This window comes from Anneissia japonica, unplaced genomic scaffold (assembly GCF_011630105.1).
Source record: "Anneissia japonica isolate Jap-2015-1 unplaced genomic scaffold, ASM1163010v1 scaffold1863_len523710_cov156, whole genome shotgun sequence".
NCBI classification, from domain to species: Eukaryota; Metazoa; Echinodermata; class Crinoidea; order Comatulida; family Comatulidae; genus Anneissia; species Anneissia japonica.
The window spans coordinates 58,494-73,231 of NW_022714601.1; the positions used below are offsets into that span (position 1 = coordinate 58,494).

Genomic DNA, 14,738 nt, shown 5'->3' on the forward strand with positions numbered 1-14,738 from the left:
TAATAATGTGTGTACATTACTTTGAAAACTTTAATAAATAATTTATATTTCATATTCATAGGAATTCTTGATTGAATGTTAATTACTGTAACTAAATTATATTGATAGAATTATGTTCTAAATACAGTAATGATTGGTTGTTATGATATGTAACAATTTGATGTTATAAATTAATTGAATTTTTTCTCCAGCTTCATGGAGCTACATTAGCCCTCCTACAAGACAAATTTAATTTGCTCAAGATATTTTGTTGTTTTATTTTTAAGCATTTCTTGTTTAATTGATTCCATTTTAAAATGTCCACCTAGCATATACATGATAAAGAATGTCTTGATTGACAGAGGCAGATCCAATATGAGTGTACATAGGACCATTTGCCTCCCTGTTTTGTCAATAAATTTTGAAATGTTAATATACTGTATACAAATGCCTTTTATAGAAATAAGGAAAAACACACAATACATTCCCCATCCCATTAGAAAAATTCTGGATCCACTCCTGATTATCTTTCACCCCTCTCTCCCCCCCCCCCCCCCCCCAAAAAAAAAAAATTGGCTTGGCCCTGGACGAGCTGGCCCACACACTGGGGCGACCCCGGATAAACAAATGGTCAGATTTGCAAATTGATTCTTGATTCAAGACTTCTGTAGATCAAGTTGAATAAATCTTTGAATTAGATAATTGATAAGTAGAGTTGAAATGGCGAGCGAGTGGTCATTTGGTAAGTGAACAAATACGACTGATGGATATTGGATGTGATAGTATTGACGATAAGTAATGCGCTGCACTGATTTATGAATAGATTGAATCAAGATGGATAATTGACAAGTTGAAAAAAAGTAAAATACATCAATAGATATTACATTTGCTGATTGGTAGATTAAGAAAAACTGATTAATTGATTGATTGATTGATTTCATTGATATTATTTGAAAAATTTGTGATTATGGTATTTTTTTTTGTTTTTGTGGACATTTTAGTAATTCTTAACTAATTTTCATTTTTTTGTCTAATCAGTCCTTAACTACTGTAAGATAAAGATTTCTACTACCATAATTAACATGCTAAAATATCTAATAATATTAAGGTGGTGATGATGATACAGTAATTAAGACAAAAGGATGATTAAAAATATTCATCCTCATTTAACATTATTAATAATTATAAGTTATATTGTGATTTTTAATCATCATAATCATACAATTCAAATTTGTTTATTTAATTTTTTTTAAATAATTTCTTTAAGTTTGCTCTACAGGTACCTGTAGAAGTATATTATAAAATATGTTTTTAATATTATTATGTTAATTTACTGTAAGGAGAATTTTAAATTCAGCACATCGTTCAAGTGAACAGGAGATATTACTGCTTTCCAGCATTATCTGTATTTCTTGTTTAGACTTGCTGAATTTTTCTGTTTTTCTAAAACATGATGACAAAAATTGCTGGACACGGAGGGGATCCTTAGGGGTGGAAAAATTCACTGAATGAGCTGCTGCACTGTTATTACACATATCAAGCAGCATGAGTATCTTGTTTGACGGATGCCATAAAATATTAAATACTGTTAGTAGAAGCACTGGCCTCTTTTTTTTTATTAGAAAATGGGGGTTCTATTCATGGTTTCATATTATTTTGTCTAAAACCTGAAATTGTTTTCAATTATTATTTTTTTGTTAATTTTCATGTTTTCTATTTTCCACAGTGCTATATAATGAAGGTGTGGAGCCAAAGACTTGACCGGCCATTGAATATAATCAAGAAGCGGAAATCGATAATTGCCCTTACGCTCTTTGTTTTCTGTATCATATACATGAAAATTTATTATGTGTTTTCTAAGAACCAACTACAAAACTTTGAATTCCTGGAGTCACGGAAATGCCCTGCGTGCTATGGCACAAGTCTCTGCGGTAGCTTCCAGCGCGGTGAACTTGATCTTGAATCATTCTATAAATTCCGGCTACTCGATGTTGTTAATGTTAAGAACGTTTTCTTCGGCCGACACCAGGAGAAGTCAGTTGTGTTTAAAAAACTTGGTCATAACACGGAACTGAAGAAACTAGATGAGAAGATCTGTAAAAAAGCCAATTTAGAACCTAGTTGTGATCTTTCCCGTGTTATTTTCCAAACAGACCTTACAAATGCCATCAAGGATGGGAAGATCCATGTTGATGCAGTCAAGGGGTTGTCTGACATTGTTCGTTGCCCTTCTCAACGATTGCTTGATAGAATCTGGTCACGTTACCAGGAGCGATCATGGATTGGTGGAGTAAAGCATCACCAACAACTTAACCTTATAACAACATTACTTTTCAATCCTGAGCCTCTTATTTTACAGGTAGCCTATAAATTGTTTTTTCCCCAATTGCTCAATTAATTTTTATTCGTTTATCAAATTTTTAAAGGGGCAGTTTCAGAGAAAAATTTGGATATGAGCTACAGTATGCGACGTGCAAAGCATTGAGTTGGGTTGGTCGGTGGTGATAGGTGTGGTGTATGAGATTTTTGTATAGAAATACTTAGTACATGGAATTTAAATAAAGAATTAGCTTGTTGTTGATTAACATTATCCACTCTTCCCCTTTTCTTTTCTTCTCTCTTTTTTATTTCTCTCTTTAGGGAGAACTAGCCCCTGTTTCCCCCTGGATCTGTTTGCTCCTACAGCTGTAGGTCTCGATATTGATTGATTATAAAGGAGTATGTTTGTTTTTAATATGTAAAAAGTCGTGATTAGTAATCATTACTAAAGAAATGTATGCCAGTATACAGTAAGGCAAGAAAATGTATTAATGGTAAGCAGGTTTGGTCATGAATATTTTTAGAAGTTCAGAAGATATTTAGGGTTAAAGGTTAGTTGAATTAAAGTGCTGTTGCATTTGTTTTAACCTTTTAAAATTGTTTATACCAGCACATATGAAGTTACATAGTTACAAAAAGTCCCACCTAACAATTTTTTGTCCCTAGTTTTTATTTGGCAGATTTTAACCAGTAAATGAAAATTAAAATAAATTATAATCCATTATCACATATCTAAGTAAAAAAGTGGTATTTCACAAAATATCCTTTTTCTATAAAACTCTCAATATTATTGACAGTTTTTACCAAGATTGAACTTTGGTATTTAAAAAGTCAAAACATCAGATCAGCTAAGTGTTAGGTATTCCCTGTTAAATATCATTCCTTTCCACTACAAAATTCCACAAAAAAAAATAATGTTTTTGTTTGATTTTGCGTTTTAAACAAATACAATTGAAACCAAAACACCAGTATTTGTAGATGCCTGGATTTTATATTAGCCACTACTTAATAGCGGTTTTAATTAATTGAGTGATTGATTTTATTCAGTACCATTACTGTAGTACCATTGCATACAAAAAATACAAAGCAAACAAAAACAGAAAAGACAAGGAAATGATACTAAGGATGATCCAAGAAAGTAAAAAAGAAACCTTATGCATTAACAAGCAAAAAAGCAGAAGTAAAAAAAAACAGCAGTTTCACAATCTCAAGTAAACTGTAAAGATTGCTCTTTTTTTTCTACTAAAATATTACTGTTTTATTTTTCACCTGCATCCCACAACAAATAACTTGCCATTAGAGGATGAAGTGATGCTTCATAAATTGATTCAAAGTCCATTAATGACAAGTATTTAAAAACACAGCTTTTAAAACATTCAAATTGTTAAATGCTTTTTTCTCAGACTTTCCCAAAAACGGAAGGATGGCCATTTCCCGAATATGAAGGTGCTTGTGGGAGATTCATTGTTGAGGAAAACATCGGACCCTCGTTAGGTACGTTCTTTCACCATCCTTGGGAGGAACGTGTTAAGCTAGCTTATCAAGTAAGTTTGACATTTATTTTTGGAATTATAGTATTCTTGCCCTATATTCTGTTACTTTTCCAAATGTTGTTTGATGTAATGAATTTATTCGGTTGGCGCACCGGTTGTGGCTTGGACTCCCAACCTTGAGGTCGGGGGTTCGAAACTCTGGCTGTGCAAATCGCTTGTGTCCTTGGGCAAGACACTTTATCTACGGTTGCCTCTCTCCACCCAGGAGTACAAGTGGGTACCTGGTAGGTTCCAACACAACCTGCGCTGATTACTAGCTGCAATTTATGGAATGATAATATAATTTCATTTACTAATTTAATTTGGTGTTTCAATGTGTTCCATATGTGTTTGATCCATTGACCAGGGTAGTAATGTGAAGCGCTTAGAGGCCTTGTAAAGGCATGAAGCGCTATATAAGAACGACATATTATTATTATTAAACACCAAGGATAGCCCACGGAATTCTAGAATTTTCCCAGTGGGGTCCTTTTGGTGTTGATTGGGCAGTACACCGGGAGACAATCATCTACTCTTTTCCAAAGTATGTACTGCGTTCTTTATCGAGCACATAGGCCATAAATGCACACGGGACCAACGGCTTAAATGTCTCATCCAAAAGGCGGTGCGCTATTGTAACACAAGGAGAGACAGCAACGGGAATTGAAATGGAGGGACCTGGAGATCTCCACGGTTCAGTGCACACACAGTGGCTACCACCAGATTAGCTGACTGCGCAAAGCTGCTCTACTCTATATGTATGTAATGTAGTTAGATTTACAATTTAACTTGCTAAAAGTCAAATCCAAAATCACATTGAATTGTTCGACTTGGATAAAATTCGCCTTTACAGATCGTAATGGAAAATACAACAACTTGGCATGTAAATAAGGTCAACTTACAAATTATTTGAGTAATTGGCAAAGTCGACTTAGGCAGGTTTGACTGTACCGTATATAGCGCATTATACCAAAGTCGCCAAGTGTTTAAATGCATGGACTAGCTTGTATAGTTACTTATTTCTTCCCTAATAAAGCAGGGGACTGTGTTGTACGATCTTTGGCCGATGAATCTGATTCCTCTCCCTGTGAGCGTTAAGCCGGACACTCACTGCACCATGCGCTATTCTATGGAGGACGCAATGTCGAGAAGTGTGCACAACGGATCGTTTTTTATGACAAACTGTTTTATTGGCATTGACAATCAACAGATGACTTTGAGTCGTCTATAACCGCACGACCGTTGTACAATGCAGTGAGTGTCCGGCTTTTGACAGTACGACAACATTTGCCGACATCATCGTCATATTTTCAATACACAAATATATCGGTGCAGTAATTGTCTACAAGTTTATGATTTATGATATCTCTTTTGTATAAAAAGTGATATGATACCCTCAAAATATCAGCTCAGGCATTTATTTACTTGATTCTCTCAAATAAAACAAATGAAATATAATAAAAAGGATACACAATGCTATTAAATCTCCAGTAGTCTTGTGCTAAATGCACACTAGTTGCTTAAAGTGTGAACAATCCTGTATATTCTGGCACTAGAGGAGCTTGTCAAGTAGTAAAGCACTTTCCCTTAGATATCTTTTCCTCTCCAAGCCCCTGGGGGCTCTGATGTTTTAGCTCTACAAGAGCCATATTTGGTTGAATTTCAACTAAAATTAGTTACTGATTTTCGTTTTTTTTGTTTACAATAGATTAGAATACTCAATTGAAATTAACACAATAATCATTAATTATTGCCTCTAAATCTGTTATTGAGGGGCGCTCTAACTGTTTCAATGTTCTATTTAATAGAAAAGTAATATTTTTTTTAATAATTTTTAGAAGCCGTTTATTGAATGACCCCAGGCCCCAGTGCTTTGCACTGGCTGCACTGCCCATACCTATGCCACTGCTAATCATACATATCATCATAATCTTTATCAAAAGTAAGTCATCATCCTTCATAAAATTTATCGGGACATCCAATTTATCACATCCACCTTTTTCAGACAATTTAAGTTGATTTTTATTATCTGTATAATTTTAGGTACTTTATGAAATATCCCTGTTTACGTTCAAATCTTTTTTTTCTATTTTGTAAAATAATTCTTTTAATGTAATACTGTATATTAAGACATAAAATGTAGCTTTAATAGTTAAATAAAATTATGTCATCATCATCATCATCATCATCATTGTCATAATCGTTTTCATAATCATCATCTTTATCATAAATCATCCCAGTCATTATGCCTATAATCAGATATCGTTGCATAGTCCCTCTTTCATTTTTCAGTCCCTTTTTTTTTTATTGAGGAAAATAATTTTGCCTCAAAGGTAATTGAACATAATCATAACCTTCATCAAGATCATATTCATTACTGTCATAATCTTTGTCACTGTTGTCATCAATTATAACAATCTTTCTCATCATAGATATAAAAGGTTCATAAGTTCACAGTATTCATCCAATGCATTACAAAATTATAGAGTAGTGTAAATTCAAAGCATGTCTTGTAGTTTCGCAAATATAATTATATTCTGGATAACATTCATAAGTTGTTGCATTTTCAGTAATTATAAATATATTGAAGCCCAGAATATATGAATGTTTTATTGTAAATGTTAATTATAATCTGTTTGAGTAATTTAACACAACAATCCATCTAAAATGCAATTTGTACTTTCTGTACTTCACACATTTACATCACGATTCTCTTTTAAATTCCTGTTTGTGTGAAATTTCCTCGGCTGAAAATCTTAAAATTTCTTTTGTACAACATGACATGAATATTAATAATTGAGATGTGTTGTGTTCACGTACAGCAAAAACAACACATAAAAATTACACATAAAATTTCAACGGAAAATTTTATTCAAAATAAAATGACTGTTAATTATACTATTTAGGCGATCATGACTTTCTACAATTCTGTGTCTTTGCAGCTTCCAGAGACAGAGAATTGTGGAAAGTCATGACCGCCAACGTACTATGACACGGTACACGATGATGATAAAGATGATGATGTTTTACTATTTGATTTGATACATATATGAGTAGGCCTAAATGCTGATAAAATAAAATTTAAACCTTAAAACAATTTGCTACCTTTCTGTCTCAGACAGCTGGCCATTTTCAGGGTGAAAAAATTATTTGTTGTGAAGAAAAAGGTTGGTATTTTTACAAATTGTGAGACTCTAAGGTCAATGAATAAGCTATTTAAATCCCAATGTTTTGGGACCTTCCAGGGGGCTTTACCCTAGACCCCTTCAGTGACCCAAGACAGCCCCAGTGGCCAGCCACACCTAATTTCTTCACCTTCAGGGACATCTGACCCTAAGTTGGATACCTAATAGTGCTTCCCTCTCAAAATAAACAATTCACTCTGTTGAAGTTTACACTACAGGTACATAGCACTAATGTTAAAGACCTTTATTATAATAATATTTTATTATGGTAAAAACAACTTCAACAATTATTAGGCAAGACTTTTTTTATCTTGTTTTGCGAACCAGCCGCCTACCAATATTAATGATTTTGAATAAAAATAAAATGTTATTTTTAACCAATATTTTTTCTGCCCTCCTGGCGATCTTTAAAAAAATAAATTTTTTGAAACAAGGTATAAAAATAGTCTCACCTTATACAACTAGAACATTACCATGTTAAGTGATTTGCTACACTGGAAGGACCTACCATGTCTAATGATAATAATAATATTTTTTTTGGCATCGTTAGTACTTTCCACTTAACATCACAAAGTGCTTTTACATGATTGCCGTGGTCATTTGAAACATTAACAATACAGAATGTATGTTGCAACATTGTTTGTTCCCTGAATGGAATTTTTACACCATGAATATTTAACATAAATAAACATACATTAAATAGAAAACGTTTGCATCCTTAAAAAGGGACCCAATAAATTCACAAAAACAAAAGATTGTCATGCATATTGATCAACAGTTGGCAGATTCAGGAAATTGAAATAGAGGGGGTCTTGAAAGTTAATTTTACAGATGGGAGGATCTAGACCACTTCAAGCCCCACCATGGTTGGGGAAACGAGGTACGAAATGTTATGTAAATATGGCACAGAAGGCTGGAAATGGCACTCTTGGACTGAACAATTTGAATTTAATTTTCTTTTAGTATTCACCCCCATTTTTTCTTATTCTGAAAATTTTAGAGGGTGGTGGGAGTGGAAATGGGCCTTCCCCTTGCATCCAAAGCAAGTGACATGTGAAAATCATGGTAGGTGTCAGAATCTTTTCTATGGGTTTTCCTAGTCATTGATTGATCTCACCTAAATAAATTTTGCCTAAAATGTAACCACTGGGTGAACATTTACATTTTATATACATCGATTATAGTTTGGCTCATACAACATACATCTTTTGATGGTTCTAGAGGACATTTTATGTGGTTCCTTTTGATGTTAAGTTTCCATTATGTTCCATTAACCTAGGTCAAGGATTTGATAAAATTTCTCGCCATCATGCAGGAATTGGATAAATGACTGTTAAACTGATTCTTATATCAAATACTATACTGTACATTGATTTAGCAGCTTTGAATTCCCATGGATCTGCACTTTTTTGTTACGCAACTAAACGTCAATGTTAAACGTTTTATAGGCTAAGGAATAATAAATCATAAAGATCTGACCTGAACTTTTGTAAAATATACTAGAACCATTCGTCAGTATAGTTCATGGTATACCCAATTTATTGGCCTTCCTTGTTTTCCATTTTCCTGCTTATCTTTTTCCTTGTCCTCTTCTTTTACACTTCAATTTGAAAAATTGCTTTCGGGTACATTAAAACCTAAACGTATTCACCGTAAATTCTTCCTTTTTTTATGTCTTTACACTAATGTAGTTTTACGTGTCTTTATAATATGGAACATTCTTCTCGCATTACATCATTTAATACATAGTAATATTGACTTTCATGCTGTAAAAGGCTCGAGATATCTGCAGTTCTCGAATACAATAACTTTTAATGCACACAGTACATAAAATGTGTACACATTTTTAAAGGTAATATGAAAACAATACAATGTATTTTATAGGAATCATTAAATCTCATTTAAGCTCAATGGAGTTGACATCAAATAGTTCAGATACTATGACAAAGTTTGGAATTTACAAATACTTCGATTTTATGATCATTTTATGTATTCTAATAGATGAAAGTTTCAATCACTTCTGTCGTAGCATATTCCATACTGACATTTCTCATCATATCTACAGGTCTGTACTTTTTACAGATGATCTGCAGGCTGAAAAAATTGCTGTCTAGTCGTATGTTCCCCCTGGGCCACTTTTTGGCCATCTGTGCTCTAGAGTGAATCTGGTATCATATACAGTATAAGGCTTGCCATCCAAAAACCAGCTCAGTGACCTAAAAATGAAAATTGACTATAATTAAATAATATTACCATAATTTAATAATATTATTTTGCACATTAAAGCGTTGAAACGATGGGTCATTTACTGGAATTGACGTACTATTGCTAAAATTATGAGTAACAAGTTATTACAGCTTTTCTTTACTAAAGTATACGATGCTGCCACATTCTGCTTCTAATTTACTCAGTTTGAAAATGAGCGACAGTACGCTGGTTTTGGGATGGAAATCATCATATTTGCAGTTTATCTACAGTATATATATATGTTATTTATTCATACTTTAGACAAATTTCTTTATTGCTTTCCTACTGACTGAGTATGATTTATAAAGTATAAGTCTGATTATGAGACATAGTGTGGCAGTGGCAGTAAAAATTAATAAATTGTTTATTTTAAACTTAATTACAAATAAAATATATTTTTTATTTATTATATCCTGTGGTATAAAATTTTAATATTTTATTTTACCTTTTCTAATTATAAATAAAAACTGTATTTTTCATGCATTGATCGTATTAAAAAAAAATTTCATTAAAATTATATGATGCATACTAGAGGTGATACGAGAGAAAATGACAGAGTATTAGATTTCTTTAATAGCTCATATAATTAGGTGATTTCTAGCAGTCTTAAATTAGCAAAGGAGAACTTGATAGCCTAGCAGAATGTCAGATCAAATAATGATGAATGACCTGTTAGCAAGAAATACAACAAATTACCAATGTTGCAATTGTGTAGGCTAGTGTAGTACAGCTTATGGATTTATCTATTAGCTGATATTATACATTTGCATTATACTGTAGCCTTTCAGTAGATGCAATTTACATTCTTGAACATAAGTGGATGTTGTAGGAAAAACATAGCATCATTAGTTAGGATCAGTCCTACAGTAAATGCTTGGAGCTTTTCTCAGTTTATTCTTAAGGCCGTTGTGCGATGTTTGTACGACCGTCGGCTGACAAATCCAAATCCGCTCGCAGTGAGCGCTAGACAACATGATGCCGTCTGCTCATTGTCGATGGCAGTCTGAATAAATCGTCAATAAAAACAATCTGTTGCACACACGTTGAGGCATTACGTTCTCCATAGAATCGCATCGGCCGACGACAGCAGGGCGCAGTAGTTCCCTGCTTAAATTGGAGACCAATAATTTGAGTAAAAAGAATAAAAATAACAAAATCACCAACAAGAATCATAAAATAAAAGACAAAAGAATGTATTGATTAAAAAATAAATAAATAATTAAAATTAAATTAAATTAAATTAATAAATTAAAAAAAATAATAGCACAGAAAAAAAGGTACCCTCTGCAGGTGGAAAACAGTGCCACAAGCAGCTCTACCAAGAGATGGATAGGTACACCTAATAGGATGACAAATAGTATTATTATTGTTGATTTCAGTGGGAACTTAAACTGAGATGAACTGCCGAAAAGTTATAATACTCAGTTAAGTATCAGGAACTCTGATTGTTGCTTCGATTGTGCAGATACATTATGCTCAAATTAATGCAATTAGCAAGAGTGAGAATTGTTGTAGGACAACTTTTCACCTTAAGGAATCTTGGCAGTAGTGTAAAAAAGACGTCTGAAGCCTCTAGCAAAGACATCTTCAGGCCTTGGGTCCTGCTAGAGCCTATTGTAGTAGATTACTGTACAGGACAAAGCTCCATCCAATTCAGCATTTTGGACAATTTAAAGCGTATTTTGGTGGGTTTTGTTTTTTTTTTTGTTTTTTTTTGGGAGGAGGGAGAATGCTAATGAATATCTTGAGACCTCTGGATTTAGCCAGTAAAAGCTCTTATAGACCCTTAAATTGTCTGATTTTTAAAAAATCAGATTCTGGTAGGAGAACTTTATTAATCCTTTTGGAAGACCTATTAAAAATTTAAATTGAACTTTTGAGGGTTTTTTTTTTTGGTAGGTAGGATACCTTCAAGAAATCACAATATTGATGTAAATTAACAAGAAAAGTATTTTTTTCTTTTATATAAAATGTAGACTACAGTATATGTTTTTGCATCTAGAGTCAGATATTCAGATTCGCTTTATTTGTTACTCTGTTTGGTATAAAATTTGTTTTCCAGTTCAATTCATGGAATACAATACAATTTACCAAAACAGAACGGTTATTATGCAACGAATTAATATGAATATAAATGAATACATTTGATTGAAATGAGGTTTTGATTATCCTTTATTGATCTCTACAGTTGTTGGCTAATTGAAAAGAAATTAAATAATTTCCACATGGTTTGTACAGTATTATAAGGTACACAACATGATTTAATTTGTAACTCAAATATTTACATTGTCATATTTACAGAACTTGATTGGATGTCATTTATTGGAAACATATGTTCTCTCATCCTTTACAATGATGAATGTTTACTCTAACTGTTCTGTTTACTCTAACTTTCTCATTTCCAGCTCATTTTTGTTAATATGCCACTGATTCTTGGTGTGTGTAGGAGGAATACTGTATATTGAGGTGGAGTTGAATAGATTGGAAGATGCTTGCCTTTCAATCTTCGTTCCTGGGCTTCGTTCCTTTCAGTTTTGCAGGATGTTTCTCACAACCACAACATCTAACGGTGCATTCCCTGATGCCACACATTGAAATTCAGTTCAAAGCATAGTGTGTGTGTTTGTCTTGTGAAAGGGGTGTCAACTTCTTTATAAATAGGACAGTGATATATTGGCAATCCTTGGCACATGTGTGTACCTAAATAAATAAAAGTAAAATAAATAAATAATATATGCAGAGAATATAAGAACAATGAAAGTACTACTGTATATAGTAGGCTTTATTAGTAGCAAGCAAAGTATTTTTTTTCTCATTCTGATTTTCAAATTGAAACCAATAATGTATTATATCTCTCTATACTTTGAATATTAAATGTAACACGTTTGGTAGCTCAACGCAGACAGAATATATTAAATGATCGGAGACATGGAGTCATTACATTCCCAAATGTTTCTCAAATTTGTCTCAAATGTCTTCACATTATATTGGCTTAGTTCTGCTTAACGCCACTGTACATACCGGACCAGAAATTTAAATCTTAGATAGCTTTTCTGACAATACTGGAGGCGGTGATAGTCATAATATTTTTGTACCACAAGGCCCGATTGGTGCACTGAAGTGGTCTAAAACCTTTACCAGTAAAAAGTCACTGTATTTGGGATTCCTGAATACACAACTGTAAAGGTTGGCATACAAACATTGGGAGGTTTCTCTTTTTGACAGTAAAGATATGTTTATTAAACGTTTGTGTGTTCAGCTGATGTGGCTCAGGCATTCTACTTCTTGTGTTTGGCTATCAGCTCAGTATGGTGGCCTTCTTGGCACCCTCCATTTTATGTGAATTGTAGATTTTTGTGCAAATTGTTTTAATTTAACTGTATCATGTTAAATGCAAATTCTGGTTCAGTACATAATGTGTGTACCAATTGTTTAATGCATCATGCATTATCCTAGTATGCATTGTAATGGCTTGGCATCATTGTATGGTAGATAAAAAATGTAATATAGACCTGGGAACATCAATTTAAGATCATTAATAACAGCAATTTGCACATCATTTGTAATGCATTCTTAGTCTGAATTAAATTCTGCGCTTTTTCTAAAGCTTAATCTACACCAATCATTCTGATTTTCTTGGTCGTCTTTATAGATGTTCTTGTCTGTCATGCGCTAAAAAAAATTGAAAAATTCAATTCCATATATTAAATCCGAATAAGAGAATATGCCAGTTATAAATATTATATAAAATATACCAGTTATAAATATTATATTTCCTTAATTATTTCATGTTGTTTTATAGACCCTTCAATTGTCTGGTAATCAATCAGGGATTTTTTAAAAATCAGATTCTGGTAGGAGAAATTTATTAATCCTTTTGGAAGACCTATTAAAAATTTAAATTGAACTTTTGAGGGGTTTTTTTTTTTTTTTTTGGTAGGTAGGATACCTTCAAGAAAAAACAATATTGATGTAAATTAACAAGTAATTTTTTTTCTTTTATATTAAATGTAGACTCTATGTTTTTGCATCTAGAGTCAGATATTCAGATTCACTTTATTTGTTATTCTGTTAGATATAAAATTTGTTTTCCAGTTCAATTCATGGAATACAATACAATTTAACAAATCAGAACAGTTATTATGCAATAAATTACTATAAATATAAATGAATACATTTGATTGAAATGAGGTTTGGATGACCTTTATTGATCTCTACAGTTGTTGGCTAATTGAAAAGAAATTAAATATTTTCCACATGGTTTGTACAGTATTAGGTACACAACATGATTTAATTTGTAACTCAAATATTTACATTGTCATGTTTATAGAACTTGACTGATGTCATTTATTGGAAACATATGTTCTCTCATCCTTTACAATGATGTATGTTTACTCTAACTGTTCTGCTGAGTGATACCTGAGCTCCGATAGGCGTCGCTTTTATGTACAACTTTCTCATTTTCTAGCTTGTGTACACAGGTGATTATTGGGGTAATATATCGTAAATTATTGATTACCTGTTGGAGATTCCATTACAGACACGTATCATTAATTGCATATGTAGCAGCAGTGCACATTCAAGTTACATTAACTTCCAAGTTATACTGTACATTCCACCTTTTATTATATTTCTGAACAGAGAGTTTCCTTGATTAAGGATGGAACTAAGTAACTTCTTATTATTATTATTATCATCATATATGTTTATTGTTATTATTTTTATTTAGATTTATTAATTACTAGCCACTACGTTTGGAGTGGTTTAGAGTGCGAGGTGTGTATCTATGATGATGAGGGAATTCGATGATGAGCTGTACTAAAGCCTGTCTTTATTCCATTATGTGGCGTAGCTAATGTTCTACGGCTGCTACTTGGATATTGTTTTCTTAGATGACTCTCAGTGCGTATTCCCCTGATCATCAATATGCATAAACTCTTTTTGCACTGGGTTTGATGTGTCTATACAGTACTGTATGTACCTGTAGGTTTTGTGGAATGCATAGGCTACAACATGATTGGCAGTGTTTTCTGCCTTGGGTATCCTCTTGATGGATTCCAAACAGTTACATGAGAATATACAGTACACAAAAATATCACACTGAAGATATACTATTGAGTGGCCGAGGGGTAGGGCAGGGGCGCCGCTGGCTACACCCTTAACATTGGCGCTGGTTCCAGCCACCCCTCGCCCATGGTTCTGTTGGTAGAACCAAGTCTTCTCAGGTAAGGACTTAAAATAGAGGTCCAGTGTATACATCTGGTTCGTGTGCACTTTAAAGAACCCATTGCATCTTTCGGAAGAGTAGGAGGTTACCCCGATGTTATGGTTCATTTATTCTTATTCTTATTCTTATTCTTTTATTTCCAATTAAAACAGACAAAACACATAAAATCAACTGGGTGAGCTGGATGGAAACACTAAAGCGAACTTAATCACTGTGACTAATGTCAGTGTTTCCCACTCACCCAGTTTC

At 33.0% G+C, this 14,738-nt stretch overlaps 1 protein-coding gene across 5 annotated transcripts in view; it reads left to right on the top strand.

Moving 5' to 3' along the window:
• Positions 1 to 14,738, top strand: part of LOC117109060 (divergent protein kinase domain 2A-like) — a 35,412-nt gene that overhangs the window by 8,299 nt on the left and 12,375 nt on the right. For all 5 annotated transcript variants that reach the window (XM_033251291.1, XM_033251292.1, XM_033251294.1 and 2 more), the window contains 2 exons: positions 1,706 to 2,338; positions 3,702 to 3,842. In XM_033251291.1, the coding sequence (XP_033107182.1) occupies positions 1,715 to 2,338; positions 3,702 to 3,842 (765 nt within the window). In that variant the 5' untranslated portion in view covers positions 1,706 to 1,714. The remainder of the gene's footprint in view (positions 1 to 1,705; positions 2,339 to 3,701; positions 3,843 to 14,738) is intronic.